Genomic DNA, 19,208 nt, shown 5'->3' on the forward strand with positions numbered 1-19,208 from the left:
TAAGATATCAATGTTGTTCTCTAAGACATCAATGTTGTTCTCTAGACATCAATGTTGTTCTCTAGACATCAATGTTGTTCTCTAAGACATCAATGTTGTTCTGTAAGACATCAATGTTGTTCTCTAAGACATCAATGTTGTTCTCTAAGACATCAATGTTGTTCTCTAAGACATCAATGTTGTTCTCTAAGACATCAATGTTGTTCTCTAAGACATCAATGTTGTTCTCTAAGACATCAATGTTGTTCTCCAAGACATCAATGTTGTTCTCCAAGACATCAATGTTGTTCTCCAAGACATCAATGTTGTTCTCTAAGACATCAATGTTGTTCTCTAAGACATCAATGTTGTTCTGTAAGACATCTTCGGGCATAACCTAACCTATTCCTCCCCTAACTGATGTAACTTAATCAAATTTACCTAACCTAACCTAATGTAACTTACCTTAAACAACTTACATAACTTATGATAACTCTGAGAATAACTTTTGATGTCTTAGAGAATAACTTTTGAAGACAAAAGTAGTATTTTGACATCTTTGAGTGCGTTATTGATGTCTTTGATTATATTCTTAAAGTGCCTTTGGGTGTGTGTCCTTGATGTCTCGAAGAGTAACTTTGGTGTCTGAGTGTGTCTTTGGTGTCTTGAACTGTTATTGATGTCTTGAAGGGTGTCCATGATGTCTTGAAGGGTGTCCTTGATGTCCTGAAGGGTGTCCTTGATGTCTTGAAGGGTGTCCTTGATGTCCTGAAGGGTATCCTTGATGTCTTGAAGGGTGTCCTTGATGTCTTGAAGGGTGTCCTTGATGTCCTAAAGGGTGTCCTTGATGTCTTGAAGGGTGTCCTTGATGTCCTGAAGGGTGTCCTTGATGTCCTGAAGGGTATCCTTGATGTCTTGAAGGGTGTCCTTGATGTCCTGAAGGGTGTCCTTGATGTCTTGAAGAGTGTCCTTGATGTCTTGAACGGTGTCCTTGATGTCCTGAAGGGTGTCCTTGATGTCTTGAAGGGTGTCCTTGATGTCTTGAAGGGTGTCCTTGATGTCCTGAAGGGTGTCCTTGATGTCTTGAAGGGTGTCCTTGATGTCCTGAAGGGTGTCCTTGATGTCTTGAAGGGTGTCCTTGATGTCCTGAAGGGTGTCCTTGATGTCTTGAAGTGTCCTTGATGTCTTGAAGGGTGTCCCTGATGTCTTGAAGGGTGTCCTTGATGTCCTGAAGGGTGTCCTTGATGTCTTGAAGGGTGTCCTTGATGTCTTGAAGGGTGTCCTTGATGTCCTGAAGGGTGTCCTTGATGTCTTGAAGGGTGTCCTTGATGTCCTGAAGGGTGTCCTTGATGTCCTGAAGGGTGTCCTTGATGTCCTGAAGGGTGTCCTTGATGTCTTGAAGGGTGTCCTTGATGTCTTGAAGGATGTCCTGAAGGGTGTCCTTGATGTCCTGAAGGGTGTCCTTGATGTCTTGAAGGGTGTCCTTGATGTCCTGAAGGGTGTCCTTGATGTCCTGAAGGGTGTCCTTGATGTCTTGAAGGGTGTCCTTGAAGTCCTGAAGGGTGTCCCTGATGTCTTGAAGAGTGTCCTTGATGTCTTGAAGGGTGTCCTTGATGTCTTGAAGGGTGTCCTTGATGTCCTGTAGGGTGTCCTTGATGTCTTGAAGGGTGTCCTTGATGTCCTGAAGGGTGTCCTTGATGTCCTGAAGGGTATCCTTGATGTCTTGAAGGGTGTCCTTGATGTCGTGAAGGGTGTCCTTGATGTCCTGAAGGGTGTCCTTGATGTCCTGAAGGGTGTCCTTGATGTCTTGAAGGGTGTCCTTGATGTCTTGAAGAGTGTCCTTGATGTCTTGAAGGGTGTCCTTGATGTCTTGAAGGGTGTCCTTGATGTCCTGAAGGGTGTCCTTGATGTCTTGAGGGGTGTCGTTGATGTCCTGAAGGGTGTCCTTGATGTCCTGAAGGGTGTCCTTGATGTCTTGAAGGGTGTCCTTGATATATTGAAGGGTGTCCTTGATGTCCTGAAGGGTGTCCTTGATGTCTTGAGGGGTGTCGTTGATGTCCTGAAGGGTGTCCTTGATGTCCTGAAGGGTGTCCTTGATGTCTTGAAGGGTGTCCTTGATGTCTTGAAGGGTGTCCTTGATGTCCTGAAGGGTGTCCTTGATGTCCTGAAGGGTGTCCTTGATGTCTTGAAGGGTGTCCTTGATGTCTTGAAGAGTGTCCTTGATGTCTAGAAGGGTGTCCTTGATGTCCTGAAGGGTGTCCTTGATGTCCTGAAGGGTGTCCTTGATGTCTTGAAGGGTGTCCTTGATGTCTTGAAGAGTGTCCTTGATGTCTTGAAGGGTGTCCTTGATGTCCTGAAGGGTGTCCTTGATGCCCTGAAGGGTGTCCTTGATGTCTTGAAGGGTGTCCTTGATGTCCTGAGTGGTGTCCTTGATGTCCTGAAGGGTGTCCTTGATGTCTTGAAGGGTGTCCTTGATGTCCTGAAGGGTGTCCTTGATGTCCTGAAGGGTGTCCTTGATGTCTTGAAGGGTGTCCTTGATGTCCTGAAGGGTGTCCTTGATGTCCTGAAGGGTGTCCTTGATGTCTTGAAGGGTGTCCTTGATGTCTTGAAGGGTGTCCTTGATGTCCTGAAGGGTGTCTTTGATGTCCTGAAGGGTGTCCTTGATGTCTTGAAGGGTGTCCTTGATGTCTTGAAGAGTGTCCTTGATGTCTTGAAGGGTGTCCTTGATGTCTTGAAGAGTGTCCTTGATGTCTTGAAGGGTGTCCTTGATGTCTTGAAGAGTGTCCTTGATGTCTTGAAGGGTGTCGTTGATGTCCTGAAGGGTGTCCTTGATGTCCTGAAGGGTGTCCTTGATGTCTTGAAGGGTGTCCTTGATGTCTTGAAGGGTGTCCTTGATGTCCTGAAGGGTGTCCTTGATGTCCTGAAGGGTGTCCTTGATGTCTTGAAGGGTGTCCTTGATGTCTTGAAGAGTGTCCTTGATGTCTCGAAGGGTGTCCTTGATGTCCTGAAGGGTGTCCTTGATGTCCTGAAGGGTGTCCTTGATGTCTTGAAGGGTGTCCTTGATGTCTTGAAGAGTGTCCTTGATGTCTTGAAGGGTGTCCTTGATGTCTTGAAGAGTGTCCTTGATGTCTTGAAGGGTGTCCTTGATGTCTTGAAGAGTGTCCTTGATGTCTTGAAGGGTGTCGTTGATGTCCTGAAGGGTGTCGTTGATGTCCTGAAGGGTGTCCGTGATGTCTTGAAGGGTGTCCTTGATGTCTTGAAGGGTGTCCTTGATGTCCTGAAGGGTGTCCTTGATGTCCTGAAGGGTGTCCTTGATGTCTTGAAGGGTGTCTGTGACGATAATCTCCTTCAAGAGATTGAGCCTGCTCTTTCCTCCAAAAATACGTCGTTACATCTATATAAAACTACTATGGAAGAAATGTCCAACAACGACAACAACATCTCCAAGGTTTGCCAGAGCGCAAAACGTATGCAGCCAGGGACACCTGCTCAGCCTCAAACCGCCAAACTACCTGTCTTGTTGCTGGCTACTCGCTGATTGGCCGCCAGTCTGGCTGCAACTGCACTCCACCCCCCCATACTACTTGATGTCTGGGGCCGCCACGACCTCAGTCCTCAGAATATTCAGTGCTTTCATACGTTAACACTTCTTCCTGGTAGACTAAGCGCTTGGCTTACGTGTACTAAGAGAGGTGATAGCTTAAAGCCAATATTCCCGCACCTCTCATTTTATTATATATTGCACAGCTTGTTATTGCTCACTTGTCTTAACGTAACTTTTCATTTTGTCATTTACTTATTCTTATTATTTTGATTGATTGATTTTATTATACGAATTTGTATGTCCATTTTATTCATGTTTTGTTTATTTAACGTAATTAAAATTCCATTGTTAAAATTTACTTGTGTTTTGTGTGTCTTCTCCTTACCTTACCACAGACGAAGTTCCAGATTTTCTATTTTTTTTTATTCTATGTGACGAGGCCATACCCCTAGCTTTGAACAGCCGAACACCAACGCGTTACCGTCACATATTATATGGGGGCCTGTCCTAGGAGCTTCACTCAGGTACTGGTGCCAAGTGGTAATTAATGGTAAGCGTATTTAACTTTGTTAACGTAGCTTTTACTATTTTTCATATTCAATTTCATTTTTCTATGGTGCGGTGTATTGTGCATTACGAGAGTAACATATGGTGAAGGTGAGACAACTTTGGATTACGTGGTGACTGTAGGCCTCAGTCATACTCTTAATTGGTCATCTCTCCCTCCGTGTTATTACTCGTGTTTACCATCTTTGTCCCTTGGATATTTCTCATTTTGACAGATCATCATATTGGTACCCTGGTACTGTGGTCTGCCCCGGGTCAAGAGCACCCAATCTTCTGCAATCTGACTGTAGGAGGACAAAGAGGGCCATAGTTCCTCTAGCTCGAACTTTAGTTGCTGAATTGGGACCTCAGCAGCAGTTCTCGTCACCAGTTGACACCTCGCACCCCTACACGTCAGTCAGAGATGATGATACATACAACGGTAGGGAATTAGCTTACTTTTTCAGAGCACAAAAGTTCGCTAATTCTGTAAGTATCATATTAAATTCAGTAGGAAAAACTTGCTTTATGTCCTATAGAGACTTGGCAAGGTATGCCTACATCCTTGGACTACCAATTTTACTTTTGAGGCAATTAACTGTTTCATTTGTTTTCGAAACTCTTGTTTCATTTGTTAGTAGGATTTTCTTGCCCTTATCCTCTTACATGAGTACCGGGTACAAGATTTCCTGCGCCCTTGATTTAAATTAATCATTTAACACCTTGTACTTAACTTTAATTGTTAAAGATCCCCCAGGATAGGTACCAGTTGCCACGTTGTCCTGTTTCTGACATTCATTATAACTGAATATTCGTTGTACCTTTATTTGCTAAATTCACCATGTTTCGTCTCCAAGCTTTCCGTGCAGATCCAGCAGGTGAAATAGGGACTTTAAGTCGTGCCAAGAGGACTGAATTACAAACTCTTGCACATGAGTATCAACTAGAAGTTCCCTACCAAGCCAACAAAAATGACCTACACAACCTGTTGCTGGATTACTATTTAGAGCAAGGTAAGATCGACTCTGAAACTCATGAAACTTACTATATTGCAGATAAAACTGACTTGGCAACGATGAAACTTAAACTAGAGCTGGCCAAGATTGAACGTGAGCAGCAAAGAGAAGCAGCTGCCATACGAAGGGAAGAACAAGAACGAGAAATCACCCTCAGAGAACGCGAAACTACTTTGAGGAGAGAACAACAAGAACGCGAGGCTGCTTTGAGGAGAGAACAACAAGAACGCGAGGCTGCTTTGAGGAGAGAAGAACACGAACGTGAGGTCGCATTACTACGTGAGCGGGAACGAGTACAGCTTGAAACCAAACAACGCGAATTGGAGATGCAACGCGAACATGACAAGCAACAAGCAACTCTGGCTCTAGAGTGTCGTCAACGCAAAATCGCGTTGGAAACTTCACACTTCACTCAACGCCAGCAAGCTACTGCCAATCTTCCCGTCAGTTTTAATATATCACATGCAAGTAAGTTAATGCCATCCTTTGTAGAAGCAGAAGTTGATGTGTTTTTTACCACCTTTGAAACCCTTGCTAATCAACTCAGTTGGCCTGTCGACCAATGGGCCACACTTCTCAGAGTCCATCTTACAGGTAGAGCTGCAGTCACACTCAGTACTTTGGCGTCTGAGAATGACTACCACACTCTGAAACAAGCAGTGTTGGACGCCTACCTCCTCTCTACTGAAAGTTATAGAAGGAAATTCCGTGACCACCTGAAGGCAAGTACCACTACCTTCCTCGAGTTTGCTAACACAAAACGGAGGTATTTCATGAAATGGCTGGAAGCAGCAGATGTCTCTACTTTTACAGAACTCGTCAACCTGATGCTTGTTGAAGAATTCTTGAGACGTGTGCCGCCTCCTGTCCGCCTCTACTTAGCAGATAAAGAAGAAACCGACTACCTGAAGTGTGCTAAGTCGGCTGACACTTACAGCCTCATCCACCGGCTGACACCCGAACAATCCTCCAGTAAGAAGTCGTGGTCCAGTTATGAGAAAGTGAGCACCGATCAAGCTGGCTCGCAATTATACTGCAAGTATTGTAGACTCTATGGACATACCATAGACAAGTGTGGTAAGTCTCAATACAAGGGAACCACTGACCCACAAAAACCCAAACCAACTCCTCCTAAGTCCGGTAAGCCTGTGATGAATGTTGGTGTTAATGCTAATGATCTTTCTCTTTTCAGTAACCACCTGTATACTGGAACTGTCTCTGCCAACGGTTCAAATCCGGAGGGACGTTTCAAATTGAAGATCTTGAGGGACACAGCGGCTCTTCAATCGATCATCTTGAAGTCGGCTGTGCCCAACATCGTCTACTCCGGAGAAACTGTCTTCATCACTGACCTCACTGCTACCACTCCATACCCTCTCGCCAGAGTCCACCTGGATTGTCCGTACGTGAACGGAGAAGTCCAAGTCGCCGTCAGGGAAAAGCCTTTTCCCATGCCTGGAGTGCAACTTCTCCTAGGCAACGACTTGGCAGAAGACCTGCAACCGACCAACCTGATCGTCATGGACAAACACCAGGTGTGTAACTCTGTGCCAAGTAACCCTATTCTAGCGTATGTTCCAGCAGAGGTTCAAGAGAGTGATGAAGTTCCTCCTCCGGTTCTCGTGACCACCCATGCACAAGCCGCACGTCCACAGCCAGCTGACTCTACTGCTACCGCTGTCCCTCAAGACCCTCAGAAACTACCCCCGCATCTGACCAAGTTGGAGTTCCGTAAGTTGCAGAGGGAAGATCTTACTTTAACACCATTGTTTTTCCAGGCTGAGACTCAACCCGACAGTATTCCTGGGTTCTTCCTAGAGAACGACTTGCTCTACCGCAGATATAGACCCAGTAAACTGAAGGAGGAGGACGATTGGGCCAACATCGAACAACTTGTGATTCCTACCAGCCTGCGGCCCACTATTCTACACCTGGCCCACGGAGCACTCTCCCACTACGGCTTCAACAAGACTTACCATGGAATTCGTCAAGACTACTTCTGGCCAGGTATGGTAAATAGCGTCAAACAGTACGTAAAACAGTGTCATACATGTCAGATGGCAGGCAAACCGAACGTCTCCATTCCCAGAGCGCCACTGATTCCCATACAGGTGCCTGCGGAACCTTTCCACAGACTCATAATAGACTGTGTTGGTCCTTTACCTCGGACCAGTTCGGGTAACGCCTATATCTTAACCATCCTGTGTCCTACCACCAGATTTCCCATAGCAGTTCCAGTGAAGAACATCACGGCTGCTACGGTTGTAAAGCATTTATTGAAGATCTTCACTCAATATGGATTTCCCAGGGAGATTCAGAGCGACTGTGGTACCAACTTCACCAGTGATCTCTTCAAAAGGACACTGGAGGAGTTCAACATCAAACAGGTATTGTCCAGCCCCTATCATCCTGCTTCACAGGGTTCTCTTGAACGTAGTCATCAGGCTATCAAAGCACTCTTGAAAAAGTTTTGTAGTGAAACCTCTAAGGATTGGGATAAGCAAATCGACCTTATAATGTGTATTTACAGAAGTCTCCCCAATGAGTCCCTAGGAGTATCTCCTTATGAGATGCTCTACGGCCGTAAGTGCCGTACTCCCCTTAAGGCTTTCAAAGACTCTCTCAGAAATGCCACCCTCAGTGAGCATGAGAATGTCCCCCAGTTTCTTCAAAACCTTCAACACATTCTAGAGAGAGTCCACCGTTTTGCCCATGATAATCTATTGAAAGCCCAGGAGAGGATGAAGACTCATTACGACCAGACCAGCAAAGTACGAAAATTTAAGCCAGGAGACTTCATTCTAGCATACTTCCCTATCCCAGGTTCACCTTTACAAAACAGGTTTTCAGGACCCTACCGCATCAAAGAGTGCAGAAATAACAACAACTACGTCAGAGACTCCAGATAGGCGGCGGAAGACCCAGCTGTGCCACGTCAACCTCCTGAAACAATATAATGGTACTCCTCCCACTGTCCTGATTAACTGTTCTACTTCACAGAACCCTACATCCACAGTGAGACCTTCCCAGCTTCTCCTCCCGAAAGCACTGACAAGGAGTCAGCGCTTTCTAATTCCGAAATCCTTAATGATCTTCCCAAATACTTTCAGGATAATAATAGTGCTCCTTTGCCATATTCTAATTCCACTCTCACCTCGTCAGATAAGCCCTTCATCCTCCATGTCGACGCCAGTGGTACCGACGTTGGTGGTGTCGTGATGCAGCAACGAGGCGAGAAGAATACACCTGTCAGCGACTACTGCTACAAGGAACTACGGAACCATTGGCAAGGAGCTACTCTTCATCATCCTGAAGCTCCAGCACTTCACTCCACACCTGCAAAGTGCTCGGTCCACCATCAACACGGACCACACCACCCTACACCTCCTGCAGCACGCCCACTTCCCATCTCAACGTCTTCTACTATGGGCTTGCTAACTGCAGAAATTCAACCTGGAGACACGCTATACCAAGATTCCGACAACATCTTAGCCCATGATCTCTCCAGAGTTTATGAAGTAGAAGCGACTCCATCCATTACTCCACCACATAACGACGTACTTCTTCCAGAACCGCAGGCTTCGGGGGAGAGTTGTGATGATAATCTCCTTCAAGAGATTGAGCCTGCTCTTCCCTCCAAAAATACGTCGTTACATCTATATAAAACTACTATGGAAGAAATGTCCAACAACGACAACAACATCTCCAAGGTTTGCCAGAGCGCAAAACGTATGCAGCCAGGGACACCTGCTCAGCCTCAAACCGCCAAACTACCTGTCTTGTTGCCGGCTACTCGCTGATTGGCCGCCGGTCTGGCTGCAACTGCACTCCACCCCCCCATACTACTTGATGTCTGGGGCCGCCACGACCTCAGTCCTCAGAATATTCAGTGCTTTCATACGGTTAACACTTCTTCCTGGTAGACTAAGCGCTTGGCTTACGTGTACTAAGAGAGGTGATAGCTTAAAGCCAATATTCCCGCACCTCTCATTTTATTATATATTGCACAGCTTGTTATTGCTCACTTGTCTTAACGTAACTTTTCATTTTGTCATTTACTTATTCTTATTATTTTGATTGATTGATTTTATTATACGAATTTGTATGTCCATTTTATTCATGGTTTGTTTATTTAACGTAATTAAAATTCCATTGTTAAAATTTACTTGTGTTTTGTGTGTCTTCTCCTTACCTTACCACAGACGAAGTTCCAGATTTTCTATTTTTTTTTATTCTATGTGACGAGGCCATACCCCTAGCTTTGAACAGCCGAACACCAACGCGTTATGCGTTACTTGATGTCTTGAAGAGTGTCCTTGATGTCTTGAAGGGTGTCCTTGATGTCCTGAAGGGTGTCCTTGATGCCCTGAAGGGTGTCTTTGATGTCTTGAAGGGTGTCCTTGATGTCCTGAAGGGTGTCCTTGATGTCCTGAAGGGTGTCCTTGATGTCTTGAAGGGTGTCCTTGATGTCTTGAAGGGTGTCCTTGATGTCTTGAAGAGTGTCCTTGATGTCTTGAAGGGTGTCCTTGATGTCCTGAAGGGTGTCCTTGATGCCCTGAAGGGTGTCCTTGATGTCTTGAAGGGTGTCCTTGATGTCCTGAAGGGTGTCCTTGATGTCCTGAAGGGTGTCCTTGATGTCTTGAAGGGTGTCCTTGATGTCCTGAAGGGTGTCCTTGATGTCCTGAAGGGTGTCCTTGATGTCCTGAAGAGTGTCCTTGATGTCCTGAAGGGTGCACACAAGGAAGAAACTGAGGCACATTCTGAGGGTCACTGAAGGTGGCATTACGTTGAGAGTTTTTAAAAGCTTTGAGAGGAGTACGGCACTTACGTCCGTAGAGCATCTCATAAGGAGATACTCCTAGAGACTCATTTGGGAGACTTCTGAAAATGCACATGGGGATGTCAAGTTCTTTATCCCAGTCTTTCGTGGTTTCATTGCAAAATTTCTTTAGGAGTGATTTAATCGTTTGGTGACTACGTTCAAGAGAACCCTGTGAAGCAGGATGATAGGGGCTGGACAATACCTGAGTGATGTTGAACTCTTCCAGTGTCTTCTTGAAGAGATCACTGGTGAAGTTGGTGCCACAGTCACTTTGAACCTCTCTTGGAAATCCGTATTGGGTAAGGATCTTCAATAGTTGTTTTACCACCGTAGCAGCCGTAATGTTCTTTACTGGAACCGCTATGGGGAATCTGGTGGTTGACACAGGATGGTTAGTATATAAGCGTTGCCAGAACTGGTCCGGGGTAAAGGACCAACACAGTCTATGATGAGTCTGTGGAAAGGTTCCGCAGGCACCAAGATGGGAATTAAAGGAGCCTTGGGAATCGGGATGTTAGGTTTACCTGCCATCTGACATGTATGACACTGTTGCACGTAACTTTTGACGTCTTTAACCATACCTGGCCAGTAGTAGTCTTGTCTGATTCACTGGTAGGTTTTGTTAAAACCATAGTGAGAAAGTGCTCCGTGGGCCAGGTGTAGAATATCGGGCCATAGGCTGGTGGGAACCACTAGTTGTTCGACATTTGCCCAATCGTCATCCTCCGTCAGCTTACTGGGTCTGTACCTGCGGTAGAGCAACTGATTCTTTAGGAAGAACCCAGGGATACTGTCAGGTTGAGTCTCAGCCTGGAAGAATAATGGTGTTAATGAAGGATCCTCCCTCTGTAACTTACGGAACTCCAGCATAGTAAGATTCTGTGGTAGGTTCTGATGGTCTTGAGGGACAGCGGTTGCAGTAGAGTCAGCTGGTTGCGGGCGTGCAGCTTGTGCACGGGTGGTCACCAAAACCGGAGGAGAAACTTCATCACTTTCTTGGACCTCTGCTGGAACATACTTTAAGATGGGGTTGTCTACTACAGAGTCACATACCTGGGGTTTGTCCATGATGATCAGGTTGGAAGGTTAAAGATCTTCAGCCAAGTCATTGCCCAGGAGAAGTTGCACTCCAGACATGGGAAAAGGCTTTTCCCTGATGGCGACTTGGACTTCACCGGTCACGAAAGGACAATCAAGGTGGACTCTGGCGTGTGGATACGGGGTGGTAGCAGTGAGGTCAGTGATAAGGACGGTTTCTCCAGTGTAGGTGATGTTAGGCACAGCTGATTTCAATATTATTGACTGAAGAGCCGCTGTGTCCCTCAAGATCTTCACTTTAGAACGTCCCTCCGAATCTGTACTGTTGGCAGAGACAGTTCCAGGATACAGGTGTTTGCTGAAGAGAAAAAGATCATTAACAGGAACACCAACATTCATCACAGGCTTACCGGACTTAGGAGGAGTCGGTTTGGGTTTAGTTGTTTCACTATAGCCTTTGTATTGGGCTTTTCCGCTTTTATCTATGGTATGTCCATAGAGCTTGCAATACTTACAATACAATTGGGAGCTCGCTTGATCGGTACTCACTTTATCATAACTATACCAAGACTTCTTACTGGACGGTGGGTCTGGTGTTAGCCGATGTATGAGGCTGTAGGTGTCAGCCGACTTCGCACATTTGATGTAGTCGGTTTCTTCTTTGTCTGCTAAATATAAACAGGTGGAAGGGGAGCACGTCTAAAGAATTCCTCAACTAGAATGAGGTTGACGAGTTCTGAAAATGTAGAGACATGTGCTGCTTCCAGCCATTTCATGAAATATCTTTTCTTTGTATTGGCAAATTCTAAAAGGGTGGTGGTACTTGCCTTTAGATGGTCACGGAATTTTCGTCTGTAGCTTTCGGTGGAGAGAAGATAGGCGTCTAAAACTGCTTGCTTCAGGGTCTGGTAGTCATTCTCAGACGCTAAGGTACTGAGAGTAACCGCAGCTCTACCTGTGAGATGCACTCTGAGAAGGGTAGACCATTGATCTTCAGGCCAGCTAAGTTTTTTAGCTAGGGTCTCAAAAGTGGTAAAAAACACGTCTATCTCTGTCTCAACGAATGGTGGCATTAACTTACTTGCATGGGAGACATAGAAGCTTACTGGGAGACTAGCGGTAGCTTGTTGGCGCTGAATGAGGTGTGTAGTTTCCAAGGTGAGTTCTTGTTGACGGCATGCTAGAGCCATATCAGCTTGCTTCTTATCGTGCTCGCGTTGCATCTCCAGGTGACGTTTTCTTGTTTCAAGCTGTACTCGCTCACGCTCTTGGTGTAGGGCCGCCTCTTCTTTCTTTAGGGCCATCTCGCGTTCCTGTTCTTCCTTCCTTAGGGCAGCTTTTCGTTCTCTTCATTGTAGAGCTTCTTTCTCATATGCAGCTTGTTCTTGAAGTTGGTCACGCTTTAGGGCAGCCTCTCGTTCCTGTATCTGGAGAGCTTCTTTTTGTTGTTCACGCTCTATGTTCGCTAGTTCGAGCTTTAGCTTCATAGCTGCCAGTAAAGCATGTTTATCTGCAATAGAATAGTTTTCGTGAGCATCAGAGTCTATAATTCCTTCATCTAAGAGGTGATCCAAGATAAGATTGTGCAAGTCATTTTTGCAGGCTCCATGGGGAGCACCTAGTTGATACTCGTGTGCAAGAGTTTGTAATTCGGTCCTCTTGGCACGAATTAAGTTCCCTATTTCACTTGCTGGATCACTACGAAATGCTGAGACACGAAACATTTTGAAATAGCAAATAAATGTACAACGAATATACTTGTGATATTCTAAGTGTCAGTAACAGGATAACGTGGCAACTGGTAACTATCCTGTGGAAATTTAATCGTTAACAATTAACGTTAATATTAGTATAGTAAATGATTAGTCAATCAAAATCGCAGGAAATATTGTACCCGGTACTCAATGTAAGAGAATAAGGGCAAGAAAATCCTACTAAATAAATGAAACCGATAGTTTTGAAAACAAATTAAACTTGTAATTGTTTCAAAAGTGAAAAAGGTAGTCCAAGAATGTAGGGATACCTTGCCGAGTCTCTATAGGACAGAAGCAAGGGGGTTTCCTACTTAATTATATGATACTTACAGAATTAGTGTTCTTTGTGCTCTGAAAAAAGAAAGCTAATTCCCTACCTGAGTAAATATCATCATCTCTGACCGACGTGTAGGGGACCGACTGATAAGCAAGAAAAGGAGGAACGGGAACAAATAACTAATAGGCAACTAAGATCCGGTTCTATGTTCTGGATCCCAATTCAAGTGGAGAACGTAATGGTGAGAGCAATAGTTGATATAGCTGCGGAAGTCACAATTATCTCTCAAGAGGTTCATCAAAAGTTAATACCTCCACCACAGGTAATAAGGCAGATCATCCTCAACACAGCGAGGAAATGTATGTGCATTCCGGGAACGCTGGTAGACCCAGTTACATTACTAATTGCAGGAGGGATATTTGAAGTAAATGTGTATGTGGCACCAATTGAAGATAACATGTTACTGGGGCTAGATTTTATGAAAAGTTAGGGCGTCAGCTTGGCCTTGGCCAAATCTCAGATGACATTACAGGGGCAAATTATTCCTATGCAGTTGGAACGGGAAGGTGCACCCAACCCCAGCCTCGACCCTTGCATAGCTAAAGTGGCAGTGTTTCAATACACGGTCATCCCACCGCGTTCGGTCGCAAACGTCAAATGTGAACTGGACAATAGTATGCCCCAATATGTAGTGCGACCCTTGGACGATGGGAAAGTGCCAGTGATTCACACGCTCCACCAGAAGAACTACCACAGAGCCTTTATAAAAGGATTTGCGAAGCTAGCTGCTCCTCTATATGCATTAATTGGAGCAAACAAGTTTAGTTGGGGAAACAAGCACCAAGAGGCCTTTGCGGCTATCAAGACGGCCGCGACTACGACTCCTGTTTTGACACTACCCAATGGACAGGACCCCATCCTGGATACCGATGCCTCTGACTGGATAATAGGTGCCGAGCTGCTACAGGTTCAAAAGGAACAGGAAAAGGTAATTGCTTACGCCAGCTTTGCATAAAACCCAGAACAAAGAAGGTATTGCACTACCAGGAAGAAGTTGTTGGCAGTTGTTAGGTTCACCAGACATTTTCGGCACTATATCTTGGGCCGGTCTTTTACTGTTCGCACTGATCATGGCAGTTTGGTATGGATGACTAGGTTTAAGAATTCTCAAGGCTAATTAGCTCGTTGGTTGGAAGAGCTAAGCCAGTTTGACTTAAAGATCCAACACAGGGCGGGGAAAGAAACACACCAATGAGGACTCGTTGTCGAGGAAAGGGGACACCCAGCAGTTGTGTCCACACTTTCGCCATGACATCCCCGTACAAGACCTGCCGTGCGGAGGCTGTTCTTATTGTCGCAGGGCACACCAGAACTGGTCTATGTTCCAAGAAGTAGTAGACGACGTAGTCCCACTAGCTACAGGGTCGTATGATTTTGCGTGCAGTGTTCAGGCCCTGGGGACAGTCAGACACATCAGCACCAAGTCTCCTTCTCCAGACTGGTGGTCGGAGGACAACAACATGGTTGTGTTTCCATGGGACCCGGGGGGTAAAGACCAAAGAGAGAGAGGACACATCGGGCAAGGGACAGGATGCAGTCCCCCAAAGGCAGTGAATGTTCAAATTATCACCAGGACCCCAGCAGACAGATACGGAATGCCTTTGCTTGAGTTGCAGGAGCAGACAGAGAAAGACCCAGACATGAGTGTGGTGAGAGCCTGGGTGGGTGGCCATCAACCTGCAGAAGGTGACATATTCAGAGCCAGCCCCGCCATGAAATATTACTGGCTAAACAAAGAGGCCTTTAATTTTGAGAATGGCCTTTGGTGGTGGCATAAGGTAGAACACGACGGAGCGGCCCAAAATTTATACATACCCAATAGCCTGAGGCAGGAAGTATTGAGTTTATGCCATGATATACCCGACATGGGCCATCAAGACAGGGATCATACAATGGAGACAGTCAAATTAAGATATTTTTGGTACGGGCTAACAACCCAGGTTGCTAATTATGTGGCTTCATGCCATCACTGCAGTATAAACAAAAAACATCCAAGACCAGCAGGCATGAGTTGCTTAAGTACCATGCGGGTGCACCAATGGATAGGCTACACCTGGATTTTTTGGGACCATTGCCCAAGACCCGGAAGGGCAACGAATACCTCTTGGTGATGGTAGATCAATTTACTAAATGGATTGAGTGCATGTCACAACCATCCCAGACCGTAGAGGACACGGCTAGAGCAGCACTCGACGGATTCTTCACCCAGTTTGGGTATCCGTTTGAGATTTTTACCGATCAAGGGAGGAACTTCGAGAGTGACTTGTTCACTAAACTTTGTGAAATGATGCACATCCACAAAGCTTGTACAAATACCGAGGAGACGGAGAGAGAGAGGAGACGAGAGGACAAAAATAGTGAGTCACACCAAACAAAAATACGTATCAGTAAGGAGGTCAGACACTACCAGTACTATGATGATGCTAAACTGAAAGAGCTTAAATCAATTGCTAGACAGACGGGTAAAGCATATAAGAACCATAGAACTCCTCAAATGTCAAAACTGTTTCAGGCCGCGCTTGCAGTGGCGAGGGAGAGAATGACTGAACTCAAACAAAATGAATGGGAGGGTTTTGTTAGTGGACTTAACCTGCATACTCCCCTGGGCACAGCCTGGAAAGGCATAAACAAAATTATTTGTAAAAATAATAGATAAGTTTCACACCCAAACCCGCTACAGAAAGTCAATCAGTTAATTACAAAATGGGCTCAGGTTTCCAGCTTTGGAATGTTACCAGCTAGCACTAGGGAGAAATTGCAGGCGAAGTCCACAAACAGAAATGCTCTCATAAATTTCATGTTGAGCAAGCAACATGATGAATGTGATGTTCTATATACAGATTATGAACTGGATGCAGTCCTCTCCAGAGGCAGTAGCACTGCTCCTGGTGAGGACGGTATCACCTATGATATTCTAAGACTCCTACATCGTGTACCCGGTAACCCATTATTAGAATTGTTTAATGCCAGTTATGTCATTGGCAGTTGCCTGTATCATGGACCACCAGTCTTACGGTACCTGTACCAAAGCCTGGCCAACCTGATGCTTTCCGTCCCATCTCACTGACCAGTTGCATGTGCAAAACCTTTGAGAGAATGGTGCTTAATAGATTATTGTATAGAGTTAAAGAGCACATGTCACCTGATATCAATGGTTTCACACATGGTAAAAGTGTACACAACTGTATCACAACCTTTCTTACTGTTCATGGAGATAAAAGGCACAAGTACACAACATTTCTTGATTTAAAAAATACCTTTGATATTGCTAATAGGGAAGTGATTATGTATGAATTAGCGAGAATGGATATAGGTGGACAATTTGACCAGACCACACACTAGAAGGTGAAGGGACGACGACGTTTCGGTCCGTCCTGGACCATTCTCAAGTCGATTCGACTTGAGAATGGTCCAGGACGGACCGAAACGTCGTCGTCCCTTCACCTTCTAGTGTGTGGTCTGGTCAACTTACTTTAGACACGTTATTGTGACTCATCGCCTGCATAGGTGGACAATTATTACAATGGATACGAGGCTATCTTACCAACCGGAAGTCCTCTGCACTGTTCCAAGGCTACAAGAGTGAAACTAAAGTAATGCAACTAGGCACCCCACAAGGAGGAGTACTTAGTCCTACCTTGTTTAATGTTCTAATTAATGCCTTATTAAAATTAATCCCAACTAGTCCGGCAAACATCACTATCAGCTATGCAGACGACATCCTTGTGCATACTAAAACCCACCGCGAAATGCAAACAGTCTTAAATTGTGTACATACAGCTTGTGAGAGCCTTGGTCTTGTAATCAACGCTGCTAAAACTAAGGTATTTAACAGACAAATTGGAAACCGCAAAAGTGGACCACGAAAACTTAAGATAGATAACATACCAATAGACTATGTCTCTTCTTTCAAATACCTTGGTGTCTCTGTCCCTTGTACCTCAACTGCAGTCAATAAGTTACATCAACAATGTAGAGACAGACTCAAGGCTCTCAGAACTGTAGTGGGGTACAGCCCGAAATATGGTGTTAATATTAGAATAGCAAGAATGATGTATTTAGCGTATATAAGGTCTCTGATAGACTATCATGCACCAGCTTTGGTCCTGCAAAATGGCAAAAGTATTGATAGACTGGAAAAAATGCAAAATGAAGCACTCAGAATTATACTTGGCTGTCCTATAACTACCAAAGTTCTCAACATGCGGAAAGAATTAAATATACTTAGCATTTGAGATAGAATATTTGAAATTAATCTTTTGATGGGACTAAAGCTTCTGCGTGATAACAAAAACAACATTGTGTCAGTTGAACTGTTAGAACACATACGTAATGGAACCAGCGAGTCTAAATGGATTCAAAGAACAGCCACTCATATTAAAATGATGGGACTGCACGATGTATATACAGATGAAAGAGTACAGCACTTCCTTCCACCCTGGCAGATAGTACCTTTTGACATCCTGACCCCTGCATACCCCACCAAGAAACTAATCACAAACAACCCTCATGCTCGGCTTGCTGCTAAATTAAGCACCATAGAACACATTCTCAATATACAAGCTGAAAACAACATAGCACAGACCATATACACTGACGGATCACTCAATACAGCTACAGGGAGGGCAGGAAGTGCTGTTATTGCTCATCAGCCCGATGGCAGCACAGTTCAAAGAAATATCCGAATTAGTAACTGGGCGTCCACAATGCAAGCTGAGTTGGTAGCAATACTGGTAGCACTCGAAATTATTGACAACACTGAAGTAGACAGCTTAATTATTTCTGACTCCCTTTCCTCACTACGAGCAATAAACAGTTTGCAATCAAGTAATAACGTGCTTGTCTTGGGAGCTAGACGTAGATATATAAGCATATTTAGCAAGAGGGTAAATATAAAAATGTTGTAGATTCCTTCTCACATTGGCCTGCAGGAACATGACAAAGTTGACGCCCTTGCTAAGGCTGCAGTAAATAAAGACAGTATTGAACGGAATCTTAAGTTATCAAATAGGTCCCTGAAAAGTGTCATTAGACGAGAACTCATGGATGGATTTAAAGAAAGTAGAACAGTGCAAACTGGAACTAGCAGGTCCATTGTTTATCACAGTGAAATGTGTGAAGTAAAATATGTGTATGGGGCAAGTAACAAAGTCAGCAGACTAACAGATGTTGTCACAGCTCGTATAAGACTTGGCTACATGTATCTCTGGCAGTTCGGCTTGTATAGGGATCTAGATGAAGTAAAGTGTAAAGTGTGTGGACATAGACAGGGACACACACTCGAACACTATATCTTGGATTGTAGTAAAATTGAGTCATTTAGAGATAAATCTAAGCTCACGCTGTATGATATGGCAACCTATCTTATTACCATGGATAAATTACCTGAAATCCTTGCACTGTATCCATATTTTGCTTCCAGTAGATGAACGACATATGAGATTAAGAAACAAGTAGTGTATTGTGAAGACTAATAATAAACAGAAACTACCTTATGACTCTGTAATAACTCCATTAGTCAAATTGTTATGTATTAGCGATAAAACCTACCATTAATGTATAATGATACCTGGTTGATACCTGGTTGATGGGGTTCTGGGAGTTCTTCTACTCCCCAAGCCCGGCCCGAGGCCAGGCTTGACTTGTGAGAGTTTGGTCCACTAGGCTGTTGCTTGGAGCGGCTCGCAGGCCCACATACCCACCACAGCCCGGTTGGTCCGGCACTCCTTGGAGGAATAAATCTAGTTTCCTCTTGAAAATGTCCACGGTTGTTCCGGCAATATTTCTTATGCTTGCTGGGAGGACGTTGAACAAACGTGGACCTCTGATGTTTATACAGTGTTCTCGTATAATTCGCGTATAAGAATAATGGCTTACTGTAAGTATATAGCTCTTGAAATAGCACTTTCTCTGTAACTAGCTGACATTGTAGCTATAACGTGTGAAGGATAGACGAACTTGTGTGTATGTAATAATCTAAGATGAGGTTTGATAAAGACCTTTTGTGCCCTCTGTAATGCTTTTTGCGCTACCGCTCACAGGATGGGTATGGGGTGCACAATAAACTAGCGGCCTCCGGCGGCAACAATCAGATAGTACATACAATACCTAAAACCACCACAAGTACGCATAGCGTTTCGGGCAAGGTGAGGTGGGGGGGGGGACACTTAGA

The 19,208-nt window shown here is 44.7% G+C and overlaps 1 protein-coding gene across 1 annotated transcript; it reads right to left on the reverse strand.

The window, feature by feature from the left end:
* Nucleotides 1-810: 810 nt before the first annotated feature.
* Nucleotides 811-12,249, reverse strand: LOC138364443 (uncharacterized protein PF3D7_1120000-like). Its single transcript, XM_069324078.1, has 2 exons — nt 12,052-12,249; nt 811-1,041 (listed from the first exon to the last, which is right to left on the reverse strand). The coding sequence occupies exons 1-2, from the start codon at nt 12,247-12,249 to the stop codon at nt 811-813; spliced, it is 429 nt and encodes a 142-aa protein (XP_069180179.1).
* Between the last annotated feature and the right edge of the window lie 6,959 nt (nt 12,250-19,208).

This window comes from Procambarus clarkii, chromosome 13, assembly GCF_040958095.1.
Source record: "Procambarus clarkii isolate CNS0578487 chromosome 13, FALCON_Pclarkii_2.0, whole genome shotgun sequence".
NCBI lineage: Eukaryota > Metazoa > Arthropoda > Malacostraca > Decapoda > Cambaridae > Procambarus > Procambarus clarkii.